The sequence below is a fragment of the Cibotium barometz genome, chromosome 40, assembly GCF_041138505.1.
Source record: "Cibotium barometz isolate CiBa-2024 chromosome 40, ASM4113850v1, whole genome shotgun sequence".
NCBI classification, from domain to species: Eukaryota; Viridiplantae; Streptophyta; class Polypodiopsida; order Cyatheales; family Cibotiaceae; genus Cibotium; species Cibotium barometz.
The window spans coordinates 44,598,739-44,614,783 of record NC_141085.1 but is presented as its reverse complement, the minus strand read 5'-3'; the positions used below and the strand labels follow the sequence as shown (position 1 = coordinate 44,614,783).

Sequence of the window (16,045 nt, the reverse complement as noted above, 5' to 3'; positions counted from 1 at the left end):
GCCATTTTTCAAAAGGGGGGTATGTCACGACCCTGTGTTTTTCTCTGGACAAGATGCAAGTGTGCACGGGGACATGGGGGACAGTGTGAATGGCATCAGGTGGGAGTGAAGATGGAAGCCCATGTGTGGACAACCCCATGTGTGAAAGGGGGCAAAGAGATTTTAGCTTAAAAGGTTTTAAAAACCTTTAAAATCATTTTTAAAGCCCTTCATTAAAGAAAAACGTGGCCCTTATGCTATTTTGGGACCACGTGTGAGTTTTTTTGGAAAAAGAGGGGCTGTCGGGCAGAAAAAGGAGGAGGCGCCTATCTTTTGGTGTGGGTGTGCTTTTCCAGTCAGGAGGGCTGCTCATCTGGATATACAGGCGGCCAACGCTGAAGATCTGGGTTTTTGCTGCGTACTGAACTGGTACTGAACTGGCCGTATAGACCTGAAGACTGCAGGCCGTACAGAGCAGGTGGCGGTTGTGGTTGCAGGCGCCTACTGTGCAGGTACAGCGTACGGATGCTGATGGTACTGGCAGCGACTGCTGCAGATTGGCTGGCGGCTGGTACAGGTGGTAGCTGCAGGCCTGTACGGACAGCAGGAAGGAACTGCTGGCGGGCAGCGCTACACGGACTATAGGCGCAGCTGAGTGTCTTCTTGTGCTTGCTTTTTGGGTGAAAGCAGTGGGACTGCACATGAGCCTTATCTTTCTCTTTCCCTCCCTTGCTTGCTATGAAACGCCCAATAGCACTGGTGCTTTTTGGAGGGGGCGTGTTTTTGCAAAAATCAAGGGCTGGTTTTCCATGAACATAGACATCAGGTCGATGGCGTTCAACTGATGGAACTTTCGGCTTCTCTTTGCTTTGGAATCGGGACTGTTTTGGGACAGTTTATGGGCTGTTTTTGTTTGGTCGCAAATTCAGCTATGTGCTTGGGTTTTTGGCTGCAAGTACAAGATTATTTGGTTATGTTTCTTGGCATGGGAGTGATGCAAGCTCGCATGGCTGCGTGCTCATGGAGCAGATTGTTTTCTTCCTGCTAGAAAGGAACACTGGGACCTACAGTTATGAGCATCTCTATGTTGCCAGATGTTTCATGAGGGAACAAGCAACTAGATGTATGGAAACATGACAGAAGTTTCAAAGGAAACAGGCCTAAGGGTTTCATGTGGAAACAGGTCATATGTTTCTCGAGGAAACATGTTCTTGGGTTTCTCCAAGAGATAGGTCACATGCAGGCAGAAGGTACAAGAATGGACACATGCTTGGTACAGCCTTGCTACTGATTGGACAGGGGACAGGGAATCCATGACAGAGATGGATAGTACCCTTGGAAGGTAGAGAGGGTTGGTACAGATGTGTCGACTGTATGATATGCTGTGCTCTGATACGAGTTCTCTTTTGAGAGACAGTTTGGGAGTCTGTGTTGTGATGCAGAAGCACTGGATGTGTCAGGGTGTGATGCTGTTCATAGTATGAGAGGCTATGGATGGTTGTGGCAGCCTTGATCATGGGAGAAAGCTTCTGTATGCAGACTCAATATGAGAGAGTCTTTCGATGTGAACAATGGCTGGATTTATTTGTGGATGCCGTGTGGACAAGAAGCCAGATGCAGGTTCTTTGTTGCAGGCTTCAGGAGTTCTACTGGGACGGCTGAATTACCAGCTTTATATTGTAATCAAAGCTCTTATAATCAATTAAAGAAATACCGCAAGGGGCGCCACTGCGATTTGGGGCCAATCGGTGTCCGTGTACTATTTGCAGGAGCACTCTAGCTCCCCCTGTTTGTTTTCTTTTTCTAGGTCCTCAATGGCGTTGAAGTGTTTTATGTGCGAGTGTTTGTTCCACCGCCCTTTGGTTTCTGAAGGCCGGTTTACAAAAAATGAGAGCTGTTTTGCTGAATTTCAGTCATTGGGAGTGAGTAGGAGAGTGATAAGCACTTGGAAACACTCTTGGAAGCTTGGAAAACACCCTAGCAAGTTGGGTATAGCTATGGAGAGCTTGGAAATGAAGAGAAATGGTGGAAAAACAGAGTTTTCAGCCTCCAAAAATCCTCATGAAGAGAAAACACGAATTTTCTCTTAATAAGTAAGTGAAATGGGGTCCAATCAGGTGAGAGGACATGAGGAGATGCCCATTTATGAGTAAAAAGGGAGGATCAGGTCCTGGACATTGAGTCTTGTCCGCCTCGGGACTTCAGTGAGTGTGAACTTAGAAGCGGTCATAATTTATAAGTGACTTTTGGGCGCCCAAACTTTAATGAAGTGGGAACGCACTCAGTTATAAATATTGGCTAAGTCCTAAGGACTATTTGAGCCTAGATTGGGTAATACTTACCACCTGTTCACATGCCACACAGGCACCCAACTCATAGGACTGCCATTCCTCTTGGGTCTTGTGGAACACCACCAACCAACCTCCTAGGAACTTTTTCCATGTCTTGCGTTACTCCTTACTGCTGAACTTGAAGCTCTGAAACCAATGTCACATGCGCGGAAGCTCTATGTCTAGTCCACATGGCCTTCCAAGGCCTATAAAAGGCAGCACACAGCACATTGTTGGGGATCTCTCACCTTTTGGGGTGTTAGGTCATCGACTAGGATTTAGTGTAACGCGCGGAAGCTCTGGGAGTCTTCTTTCAGCCCTAAACACTCTTGGAAAACCATCTGATGCAAAACGCAGATATATATATATATATATATATATATATATATATATATAGAGAGAGAGAGAGAGAGAGAGAGAGAGAGATGTGCTGGGAATTCAGTATATTTCATATAGTACAAAAAGGTACTCTTACATAGCCCTTGGCTGCCTTCATCTAAAAGGTGAACAACACCCAAAACTGTCCCCCTATGGGACTCCTAGAGACCCAATCCCTAGAGGATTGAATGCTTCTAATAATGAGCACATGGTCCCTTTTATAGGACCTCTCTAATGCTTGGCCAACTGGCCGACTGCTCGTCAGCCAGGCCTCATTCCCAAAATTATCCTCAGCCCTGCCCGACCTGAGATATCACCTTGGCTCATCATGCGCCGGCTCCTGCCTTCCTCTGCTTCAGCCGACCAGTGCTGGTTCAGCCGACCCCCCGGCCTGGCTTCTAACGCATGGTTAAGAAGCCCCTCCAGGCCTTGCTCTGAATCCACCTTTGTCCTCTTGTGCTCCTATCTCGTTCTCAGTCTTTATCTGGCTGCCTCCTATGGATCAGCACCTGAGGATTGTCCATGGCATTGATCATGCACATGACATCCCCCTCTGCTAAACTTGATGACGGGATTCCAACCTGTTCTTGGATGATTGTCATCATCCCCTTCTTTTCCCGAAGTCCCTCTGTCATCCATCCATCCCTGGCAAATTCTTTTCTCTGAAAGCCCGGCCCGTTCTCCAAACCACTCTGTCACAGACTAAGCTCTATGCATCTGTTTCCATCTAGTCCACAATCCATTCCTGCCCTGACTCTGAACACTGGCTTGGTCTTCATTCCTGAGAAATGAGTCTGGCACTCTCACATCACCCCTTGGAGGGTAATCCTCCCTTGGGACCATTGCCCGAGAACCTATCTGGCTCACAGGACTGCCATCCCCTCTGGCTCTGGGAAACACCACCAACAAACCTCCTGGGAGCTCTTCCCGATTCTGTGTTCCTTGCCTTGGGCTTCGTATCCGTGTACTTTCCAGTACCTTGGACCTGTACACCATCATATGGGACTGAATCAGTGTTTAGCTTTGCTAAGCTTGATGCTCTGATACCAATGTCACGAGCGGAAGCTCTGGGAGTCTTCTTTCAGCCCTAAACACTCCTGGAAAACCATCTGATGCAAAACGCAAATATAGAGAGGAGAGAGAGAGAGAGAGAGATGTGCTGGGAATTCAGTATATTTCATATAGTACAAAAAGGTACTCTTACACAGCCCTTGGCTGCCTTCATCTAAAAGGTGAACAACACCCAAAACTGTCCCCCTATGGGACTCCTAGGGACCCAATCCCTAGAGGATTGAATGCTTTTAATAATGAGCACATGGTCCCTTTTATAGAACCTCTCTAATGCTTGGCCAACTCGCCGAATACTAGTCGGCCAGTCCTCATTCCCTAAATTATCCTCAGCGCTGCCCGACCTGATATATCACCTTGGCTCATCATGCGCCGGCTCCTGCCTTCCTCTGGTTCAGCCGACCAGTGCTGGTTCAGCCGACCCCCTGTCCTGGCTTCTAACGCATGGTCAAGAAGCCCCTCCAGGCCTTGCTCTGAATCCACCTTTGTCCTCTTGTGCTCCTATCTGGTTCATAGTCTTTATCTGGCTGCCTCCTCTAGATCAGCACCTGAGGATTCTCCATGGCATTGATCATGCACATGACATTTAGATAGGTGTTACTACCTTTTTATGGGCAGCATAGGGCTTGCCAAGATTGTACCCTTTTTGTACATTATGAATATACGGAAAACTCAGTTCTCTCTCTCTCTTCTCTGTGTGAAAATATACCCAAAAGGGTATTTTACCCAGCCCAAAAAGCGCTATTTACTCATTTACACTTTACTTTTTATCTGCTGGCCGACCAGCACCCTGCCTTTCCATATAAATATGAGGCGCCTCCTTATGATCTCCACCAACACGAGTACTTCCCTGCTGGTCGCCTACTTCAGGACTGCACCTCAGCGTTTTTACTCCTCTCTGCTGCTGGATTGGTCGCCTACTTCAGGACTGCACCTCTGCGTTCTGCTCCGGCTGCTGCTGTTGGTACAGGCCGCCTACGACAGGTGGAACCTTTCTCTGCTGCTGCTGAACTGGTCGCCTACGTCAGCGGTGATCATCAGCGTTTTCCTCTCGAGTTGCTGCTGCTGGCACAGGCCGCATATATCTGCGTTTCACCTCAGCATACTTCTGCGTTTTTTACATCAGCGGCCATCTGGACATAAGCGCTTACATCTGTGCTTACATCAGCGCTTACATCTCAGCTCACATCAGCCTTACATCAGGCATATATTGGCGCTTACATCAGGCTTACTTCGGGACCGTTATCTGCGTTTTGGGACAGCAGCCTTCTCTGCTCGTTCGGAGTCTCACATAGAGCTCCTATACTGGGCTTCACCATTGCATGCTGTGGGATTTGCTCTGATCTTTCATATATTTGGTCCTTTGGTCTCTTTTGCCCTCACATGGTATCAGAGCTATCGTGAGCAAAAGGATTGAAGACCTTGAGAGCACACAGCATGGATCCTCTACCCTCGATTCTGGAGGATCAGCCTTTCATACCAGATATTGACTCTCCTTATTCAGATATAAATCACACGGAGGACGAGACGACTCGTTCACTGGAGAGCCCTGTTCGAGGTCTTTCATTGGGAGACGACCAGCCTATTTTTCCCACTCACCCTCTACACCCTTGGCATATGGTTTTTCTTCTCCGAGCTCATCAGCCGTTACTTCCAGAGGAGGATACATGCCCACAACTAGTGTGCTAGTATTGGACCCAGGTATTCAGCCTCAACTGGAGAGCCCTGCTTCTCATTCTAGCCGACAAACTGGACTTCAGTATGGGACTTTTTCTCAGGAAGGGCACGTACCTCCTTGGTCGTTCAGAGATCCATCATCATCAACCCTGCCGGTGAAAGCGTCGAGTTTGTATGTGCCTTTTAGTACGTATGTTCCTAACTCTACCTGGGTATCTTCTTCTGTAGCACAGGTTCAACAAACAGTACCATCAACTACCCTCGATCCCTGGCATTTTGTGAACCCAAACAGAGGAGGGTCTAGGAGTATAATTCACTCTCCGACTTCTGGTGTTCAAGGAGGTAACATTGTTTTATCCTCTGGTTCACTTTATGTCCCTACTCCTAATATGTTATGGAATACTGCTCAATTTCAAGCACAAAACCCTCCCCATATCTTTTCCTACTAGTGTTGGCGTGTAGTCATCACCGTTTGCACCTCCTTTGGGTCCTGCGTATGGGTTCTACCCATCCCAGGTATCTTTTAGCACTATGCCCTCTGGCACTGCGGTGCCACCCAACATTCCGGGGTATCAGGAGGTTTACCAACCCATCTCTGGCACTGGTGTTTTTCCTAATTATGTGCCCTCTCCAAGATTTGTGCCTCAACAAGGTATTCCACCTATGCTGAGTGCCCAAACCTATATTCCATCTTATGGAGCACCCTCGACAGGTCCTACACCTATGCCTAGTCCTAGTGGATTTTCTGATTTCCCTCCTCAAACCTTACACTCTGGATATGGGCACCAGCCATCCTGGACTCCCCCACCATCTTCCTTTCATGTTTCTATGTCCAAAAATGCTTTCACAAAAAAGACTCGTTTCAACAGGTCTAATTATACAACCTAGGCTAATCTTATGGAACAAGTTTTTACTTCCCAAGGTTCCTGGAACCTAGTAAAGGGATTTGAACCAAAACCCCACCCTTCCCTAGCACCTCCTAAAGTCATCAGCCATTGGGAAGCTAGAAATGCCACTGCCTTAACGCCAAGTATGCCACCACTGGTTCTGCCAAGTCACAGGAAGACCAGGTTATCACTTTACTAAACAAGTTGCCGCCTAGTTTCTTTACTTTTGTCACACAGACCATTAGTTTAGAACCTATGCCTAACCTATATGAGTGTGAGTGCCAACTCTTGCACTTCGCTCGGTTACATGACCAATTTCATCCCAAGAAGTCATCCTCTGCCTACACTCAAGAGGGGGCCCTTGTGTCCAATACCACCTCTACTCAAAAAGGACAATAAGGGAAAGGGAACAGCAACTCAAGAAATCAAGGCAAACCTCCCGGCAACAATACTGATTCCAAAAACCCTGCCTCAACACCCATTCCCCACTGGCAAAAAATTCCCAAAAAGAATAGATTTTGCACTTATTGCCAAATGCCTGGACATTTTGATGATGAGTGTGTTTTTAAAGCAAAGGAAAATAGAGGCAACACCTCCAACCCCACTACCTCCACCAGCCTAAACAACCAAGGTGGTAGCAATGCCCCAAATTGGAGATCCAGGTTGATAGTGGAGCTACTCACCATATAGCATGCAATGCTGACATTACTTATATGACTCCAAGTTTGTGGTATTGACTGATCATCAGTCGATCAAGTATGTGTATGATGCGGATGATTTGAGAGGAAGGAAAGCTCACTGGGCTGAATTAATGCAAGATTTTGATTTTGAGATCCGTTATCGGAAAGGGTCCATGAATAGTGTTGCAGATGCACTTAGTCGAATTAGAGAGGTGAATACTTTGTTGTTCACCGGGATTTCTACTGATTTATTTCAGTCATTGCGAGGGCTTTGCAAGACTGATAGTTATTTTGGTCCATTTTGGCAGAAGATCCAGGACGGGAGCTCATTGATTGACCAAGACTCAATGACAGAGCAGTCTACCATTCAAGCTGCGGGAGGCCAGTGGATGATTCAGAATGGTTTACTATTCCGTAATGACAAAATTTGTGTACCACAGATCCCGGACATTAGGTCCAAGATTCTTAAGGAGTGTCACGACGCCCCTTCTGCTGGACACCCTGGGATACACAGGACATTATCGTTAGTGAAACACACTTTTTATTGGCCAAAGATGAAAGGGTATGTAGAAGATTATGTTCTCAAGTGTCAAATTTGTCAGGCAAATAAAGCTGAACGCTTTAGACAGGCTGGGTTGTTGCATCCTTTGCAAATCCCAGGTAATAAATGGGAAAGTATTTCCATGGATTTTATTACCAGATTGCCAAGAACACATCAAGGCCACGATTCTATTTGGGTTGTGGTAGATCGCTTGACAAAAATGGCTAGATTTTTACCGACCCGGAAGACTATTATAACTACGCAATTAGCACGGCAGTTTATCGAGCAATTGTTTAGACTGTACGGATTACCACAGGACATAGTCAGTGATAGGGACGTTTACGAGTGATTTTTGGAAACTTGTTTTTGAGAAGTTGGAAACAACTTTGAATTTGAGTTCCTCAGATCATCCTCAATCTGATGGCCAGACTGAAAGAGTGAATCAAATTTTGGAGAATATGCTTCGAGCATATGTATCCAAAAGACAGAGTTCATGGGAGGATTATCTTCCTATGTTAGAATTTGCATATAACAGTACTAAGCATACGAGTACAAGTTTTAGTCCTTTCATGCTTATGTATGGTTTTCAACCTAGATCACCTGGTACAGTAGGATTCTCAGGACTTCAGCATGATGCAGCACGTAATTTTTTGCAAGATATGCAGGAAATGTTACAAGTTGCGAAGGAATCTATTAGAAGTGCTCAAGACCGAGACAGATTTTATTCTAATAGACATCGTTCACCCAAAGAGTTCTCTGAAGGAACGATGGTGTATTTGCGAGTTCCGAACGATTCCGAGACTTTACGGACAGGTTGATCTCCGAAATTATCCCCTAGATACTGTGGACCATTTCGTATTACACGAAGGATTGGTTCAGTTGCATATGAATTGGATTTGCCTTCTCATGTAAAAGTTCATCCTGTATTTCATGTCAATAGACTTAAGGAAGTACTGGGTGGAACAGACCAGTTAGTTACTCCTCAAGAAATCATAGATGTCGAGGACATGACATTTATTCCGCACGAACCTGAAAAGATTCTTGGATTTCGTGAAAGAAGATTGCGTAATACGCTTATCACGGAATACAAGATCAAGTGGAAGGATCGTGTTGAGGAGGACGCTACATGGGTGACATTGACTACTCTTCAGAGAGATTACCCTGGCTTTTTAGTGAGCACAGGAGTGAGCTCTTAGAGGAAGGGGAGTATGTCATGTGCACAGTGTGTATCTACCGTGTGCTGCACGCACACAAGACTAGCTTCGAGGTTTGGGGAAGCTTGGAGCTAGGCAGGCTGTTTGGCGAGCTGAGTTAGGTTGACTAACGGGCGGGCACCCAAGTATGGACGGGCGGGCGCTTAAGTGTGGACGCCCGATGACCGGCCAAGAGCCTATAAAAGGGTGGCCAAGGTTAGTCATTAGTCATATAGAGTCTCGCGTGATTTGTGAGAACTCTATGGTCTTGGAGCCTGGATCTAGTGCAGACGTGCACCTGCTTTACGCAGCCGAGGCCGGCAGCAATCTCGAGGCCCGCGAGGGTAGCTTCGTGGCGGTATGGGACGTCGCGAGGAGGAGATTGGTCAGTACGTCAACCTAGTCAGCTCAGCTCGTGGCTCGGTGGGGACAGCCAAGACTGTGGGCTTGCCCGCAGCTGTCATGGTTAGGAGGTGAGTCAGGCCCGCACCCCCTTGTTGTTGTTTGTTTGTTTGCAGGTTTTGAGTCTCGTACCAGGAGCGTTCGAGGAGGATATCCGGTGGGGATTTGACAACCATCACCTTGGTTTTACCAAGGTTAATAGACAATCCACTGTCCTGTGCAAACGTGTGCAATGCATCCAAATGACGCTGCATCCCCTAATGTACAAAAAGGTACAGTCTTTGGCAACCCTAGGCATGCCTTAAAAAGGTGATCTTGACTCCATGAAGTCCTAGTCCAAGACCCAAGGAGAACGGCAGCCCTGTGAGTCGGATGCCACTTAAGGCATACCAGGAAAGGCTTTGAGGAAAACGGTTCAAAGGGATGATGACAGTCATCCAAGGTCAAAAGTTGGAATCCCGTCATCAAGTTAAGGAGAAGAGGATGTCATGTGCATACACATGGACATGCTCATCCTACAGCTAATCCCTGAAGTGCAGCAAATAAACAAAGGAATTAGGGCTTGAGCAAGGCACTCGAAGACACCAAAAAGGTATCCTTTGAAGTTTGGATGCAAGAACAGGTCAGCAGGTTGCTAAGAGGTCAACGTGCCTCATCGGCAGCACGCATAATATTTTTTGTATTTTTGTTGCTGACCGACAGCAGTCAGCCAGCATAAGGGGATGTCACAAGGCCTATATAAGGCTCAGCCAAGCACTTGTTGTTTCATTCAGTCCTTTAGGGATTGGGTCTTAGACTAGGACTTCGTGGAGTGAAGATCACCTTTTTAAGGCATGCCTACGGCTGTCAAAGACTGTACCTTTTTGTACATTATGAATATGCTGAAAATACAGCTATTTCTCTCTCTTCTCTCCATCTCTACTTTGCGTTTTGCATCAAGGTGTTCCTATGGAAAGGTGTTTAGGGCTGAAAGAAGACACAAAGCTTCCGCGCATGTGACATGAGGATAATCATGTCCATGAGCATCAGGATTAACAGATGCACATGACAATAGAAGACATGCATGAGGCCACCTAATTTGGATATCTCTTGAATTTTGTTTACCCACTCCAAAAATCTACTGAATTCCATCCACCTCATCCAAAAATCTGCTGACAGCCACCTAGCAGTTACATTTTCTCGATATTGTTGGTTTTGCTTCTTGTGTCCATGACTGGCCCCACAGCAGGCTGACCAGCAGAAAGGGGGGAACTTTCTCTTAAAAAAAGTAGTGCACTGTGCTAGACTCACCTCCGTCACATCTCATTCTTGCTTCCCATATTCATCAATGAAAGAAATACAGAGAGCACAATTCTGCAATTTCAGGATTAGCCCAATGGAAGGAACCAGACGGAACTAGACTGAAGCAAACGGAAATTCCTCAAGTTGTTCCCGGTTTGGTAGTAAGTGAGAGCGTGTGAAGTATCACAGTGCTCAGCCATTGTACTGTCCATTTTCATATAAATTCGAAGAGGGAGGCATCACCATGGCCATTGGAACCCAGAGCAGTGTCTCATGTGCATATGAATGTTTCTATTTTATTCCGTTGTTTGTGATTCTTTGCATTATTTTAATGAGTAAGTAAACCACTTCCACCAAGCTACTTGACACCCCCTGTCCTCTCATTCTTTTCAGTAAGGCAAAGAAAATTTCCCCGCCAAAGTTCAAGTGCACATCTTTACTTGGACCAGTTGAGTTGCCTGTCCACAGAAATTCATCCCATTTAATCAATCCAGGCATAAATTCCATTTGATGATTCATTCCAATCATCAAATGCACAATCTGCCCAGCTGTTCTTCTCAGTCATCAAACATACACAATCTGGCGCTGCCCCAGCCACTCATCAAAAACGTAGGCAATTACTCTGGCCCTGCTATTCATCCCATTCATCAGATGGGTATACAAAATCTGACCGTATTCAGGGATCGGGCCACTCATGAACTTACCACGGAATCTTGCCTTATCAAAGGGCACACCAGATCTCCTCGCGGAAGCCAGTGTGGGCTGGGCATCTTGCCCTCCATGCCATGAGGCAATAAATTTATGAAGGCTAGAAAGTTTGATGCAGACTTAGAGAGGAAGAGCAAACATACTTGGCAAGCAGAGAGGAGGGTCCAGTGAGTTGATTGGCGGTCACCACGGAGAGGCCGACTCCCACGTACGTCAGTACGGCTTTTGCGAAGCGAGCGAGGCCGCTGTTGCGTTGTACGACCTGCCGTACGGATTGGTCCTGCCGAAGGGATTGGTCCGGAAACGCTACCAGCGATGCCCTAACGCCCGCAGCACTGCTAAATCTGGCGGAAGATTTGGCGGCAGGCAGCAGCAGTCGAGCCGCTCTCAGAGCCTCGGCCATGGGAATTTTCCTCCCGCGATCCCTAGCATCACATAAAACCCTACTACTACTTGCAGCAGAGAAATCTGCATACTAGATAACGTCTCGCTAAATGTGGTGAAATCCCTCTTTGCTCTATCATTGTTTCGCGTTGTCTTTCCCCTTTCGGTGAGCTCGGAAACTGCATCATGAGAGGAAATCCATAACATAGTTAGCATCTGTGTGTCCTTCCATCATCGTTTTTGCAAGGAAAAAAAAAACAAGATGCGCGTTTTATGTCCGACCTGCCTGCCTGCCTGCTGTGGAAAGCAGAGAGAGGATGCCAATAGATTTTGCATGCACCTCAAAGCGCTAAGCTATGCAAAACCCACGGCTAGGATAGGCGATCAATGGGCGCCATATAGTTTTCTGCAGTGCACGAAAGAGAAAGAAAGGGATTCCATGATTGAAATGATTTTCATCTGTGGGCAAAGCTTGATAAGATATGATGCGGATGGTTAACATGTCATGCGGGCCACCTTGAAAGTTGTCTACTACTGGATGTTTTAATCCTTGATTCTTCTTTTTTTTTGAAATATATATATTTATATTAATATGCTATCCATCCACATCCTTTTACACATACCAAGGGAGGTTTCCTTGATTCTTCTAAGCCACTATTTCCATGCTAGCTTTACCTTGCAATCATCTACAAGCCCATGCCCCTAAAAACTATACTACAGTGATGATAAAAAACTATACTACAGTGATGATAAGGAAGAACTATATTAATGTGGGTTGTGTAGTTTGTCAACCACCACGGACAAGGCTAAACTAAAAATGTTGGGTGTGGGAGTCTAAAGGGGAAGGGTTTCTCGGCTAGATTTGTGTCCTAATACCGGTTGACTATATGGGATTTGTTTTTAGAGTCAAATATCTCATTAGAAGTTATGCTTGAAAAGAACTTACTTAAACATCTTACAAGCTAACTCTATATTCCTTGAAATTAAACATCTTACAAGCTAACTCTATATTCCTTGAAATTAAACATCTTAAACATTGTTTAAGTGAAGCCCAAAGGAGATGCCAAAACAAATTCAGAAAGGTGGAGCTTTACAAGGAGATGTAGAAATTGATATTTTTCCTCCAAACTTCCATAAACAATATGCTAGATGCCTTGGTCAACCTTGGTTTGTATCCACATGTGACTTTATGTGAAGTAAACAAAGATGTTGCTAGAAAAACAAAAAACGAGAAGAAGAAACAACTGAAGTAAAGTTCTTGAGGCCTAGGATTTAACCAAGTAAAGATCCATCCCCTTGATTTGTCCCAAAAGCTTCCACCTTTTTTTCTTCTCTTGCAAGATATATCCACTTGGATGGTCCCACAACATTCCCCATTTGTTTCCTTTCTTTTAAGAACGTCTTCGTTGTTTACATGCTTACATTATTATGGAGTTACACACGAGGGTTTTAGAGAGCTTTCAAGTATGTGCTAAAGTCTTTTGTCATTTCACCTTGAAAGTTATACATCTTGTCATTCTTTTACTTATTTGTGGGCATTTTAACCTTAGTATTTCCCTTAATACTTGTAATGGGCTATTCTCACACTAACTCTATCTTGAAATCATTCATATGTCCATGCCATTGGGTACCATAATGGTATTATGCTACCTTGATAAGGTAGGTCATCAACTACAGCCAGGGTTCAAATAAAATCAGTGCACATGTGAAAAGGCTCTAAAGGAGTCCCTTTGCTAGATTTGTGTCTTCTTAATCCTTGTTTATATGTGATTTGTTTTGACTATGTATTATATTACATTGCGACATTTTATAATGCAATATTTCATTATAATATAAGTTATGCGATATTTCATTTTATTGCATTACTACATTTTATAATGCAATATTTCAATACAAGTTATGCTTAAAATGGATTTACCTAGACATCTTACAAGCTAGCTTTTAAGGAGATGCCAAAATGGATCCTTTTCCTTAAAATTAAACATCTTATATACTACTTAATAAAGAAGATGGTTTACAAGGACATGTCAAAATGTATATTTTTCCTTGTGAACCTCCAACCTTTCTTAAACAATGTGCTAGTCTTAGTCAACCTTGGTTTGTATCCACATGTGACCTTACATGTACTAAACAAAGACTTGCTAAAAAAATAAAAATGGGGAAGAAGAAACAAATGAAGTGAAGTGGTTGAGGACTTTAGGGTTTAACTAGGTATAGATACATCCCCTTGATTGGTCCCAAAAAAAAAATTATCTCTTTCTATTCTCTTACAAGATATAACCCTGGGGTGGTCCCATAACATTCTAAATTTTTCATACACAAAGTGTACATTTTGTTTTCATGCCTACATGATTGTAGAGTTACACACAAAGGTTTTAGAGAGCTTTAAACAACGACACACTCAAGTCTTTTATCATTCACACTTATAGTATTTGCACACAAGTTAGCTATCCATATTTAAGCAAAATCATGACCACCCAAAGTTCATGAAAGGGGGATTTCCCCTCTACATGGTCATGCCCATCCCTTTTTCAATGTATTAGAAAGAAATTGTGCTATTAATGTTAAAGAAAATAAAATGAAAGGCATATAAGGATCTGTCTTTTAAGGTAAGGGAGCCATAGAGGCCGAGGGATAGCAAAGATACTGAGTGAAAATAGCATGGAGTACTATTATTGTAGCAAACCGGGTCATATAACAAAGGAGTGCTATAAAAAGTAGAATGACATTAAAAGTGGGAAGCTACATCAAGGAAACATGCATCTTCAAGTAAGAAAGTTGAAGATAGAAGTGAGCAGCTTTGTATGATGCTAGCATATGTTTTGTTTCATGACTGCAAATGCGCAGGATGGTGGAAGTTGTTGCTTTCTCGCTTGACCTGTATGGGTAGTCCTCAATGATATGGTCAATTGCACACTTTATACAAGTGATGAACGTTAGAGCCATTAATGCTTGTTGAGGAGCTTGTTACTAGTGAGCAGGAGCAACCATTTTGAGTGGGCACTCTACTCCTCAATGAGGTCCTTAACAATGATAACACTATAACGAGGCCCTCCAAGTTGTTTCATTCATTTCTCTCCCCTTCCATTGGAGAGAGGTTTAAAACCTGAGTGTTGGCGTAGCTTCCTGTATAACATAAAAGTTGGGCACAATATCTTATGGCTCCTCATAATAGTCATGGTTTAGTTCAGACTCACGAGGATATTTTCTTTCCTCAAACAGCGGGTTTCCCAAAGTTGGGAGTATACAGATTTACATACCCTTAACAACATGTTTCATGCAACTCTAACAATCAAGTGGAATCATTCCACGATAACAGATTTTAATAAACAAAATGGCACCCCAACTGGCAATAATCACATAACCCTCACCTTTGACACTAAATTCAATTAAAGTGGACATCCTTCTCCAAAAACTTAAAGTGATTGAAGATGAGCTAACCCCATCACACCTAAAGCAAAGAGGCATTGAAAGTTCAGGTAGCACATCAAGAAGCCAAATGGGTCGCTTTTTAATGATGGAAAATCCCTCATCCAAGATTTTTGACCCAAACATTAATTTATCGATTTTTAGTCATGGTGGGGAACACATCTCCTATGTTGTAGATGTGCTGCATCATTCAACTTGGCTTAGTGTAGGAATCCTAGGACTCTTAACAACAGGGAACACATCTCCTATGTTGTAGATGTGCTGCATTATTCAACATGGCTTAGTGTAAGAATCCTAGGAATCTTAGCCTCCTTTCTGGTTTAGTCTGATGTTGTAGGAATCCTAGGACTCAGCCTCTTTTTTGGTTTAGTTTGATGTTTTCTTTTTTTTACAAATGAGAGATTTTGTGTAAGACCTACATAGTAGTTATGTATGCTTTTTGCTCTCATAAAAGTCATATTGGCCTTCTATAGACATTAATATAACTCTCTCTCTCTCTCTCACCAAACTATGGCATAATACTTTTTTTCTCAATCTAACTTGTGAACAAAATTTCTCTCTATTTGTGTGATTGCATATGTGAGCACACACATGCGTGTGTGTGTGTGTGTGTGTGTGTGTGTGTGTGTGTGTGTGTGTGTGTGTGTGTGTGTGTGTTTATTGTGTTCAAGCACTCTTGTAAGCAAGATATCCTCCATCCAAAGTCTGTCTAGATTACCATCAAAGCTCCTTATCCTCCAGTATACGGGTGGGTAGACGCCATCAGTTTGCAATCAAGTTTTTGCAACAAGTAATAATATTGTTCACTCTTCACTTCTTTCTGCAATTCAATGCTTTTTATTGTGTTGATCCAGCTTGTGCTGCTGCTAAAGCATAGGCTCTATGCAAAGCTAGTTTTTGGTAGTTTGTTATTTAAAATGCAGATTTGGAGAGATGGCCGCTCGTGCCCACCCTCCACCTTTTGGTGATGGGTAGTTGGTGGAAGGGATAAATTACACTCTTTGGAAGTTCAAGATTAGGTCCATTCTTGATTCATATGATTATGGGAAACCACAATTGGGGTTAATGCAAAGCTAGGTCCTATCCGGATTCAAGAGATCCACTGCAA

The 16,045-nt window shown here is 44.1% G+C and overlaps 1 protein-coding gene across 1 annotated transcript in view; it reads right to left on the bottom strand.

Moving 5' to 3' along the window:
• The window catches only part of LOC147615552 (uncharacterized), a 49,643-nt gene extending 37,618 nt beyond the window's left edge, over positions 1 to 12,025 (bottom strand). Inside the window, exons 1-2 of the mRNA XM_086779668.1 lie at positions 11,791 to 12,025; positions 11,268 to 11,687 (exon numbers count right to left, since the gene is read on the bottom strand). Coding sequence (XP_086635794.1) covers positions 11,268 to 11,527 — 260 coding nt within the window. The 5' untranslated portion in view covers positions 11,528 to 11,687; positions 11,791 to 12,025. The remainder of the gene's footprint in view (positions 1 to 11,267; positions 11,688 to 11,790) is intronic.
• Between the last annotated feature and the right edge of the window lie 4,020 nt (positions 12,026 to 16,045).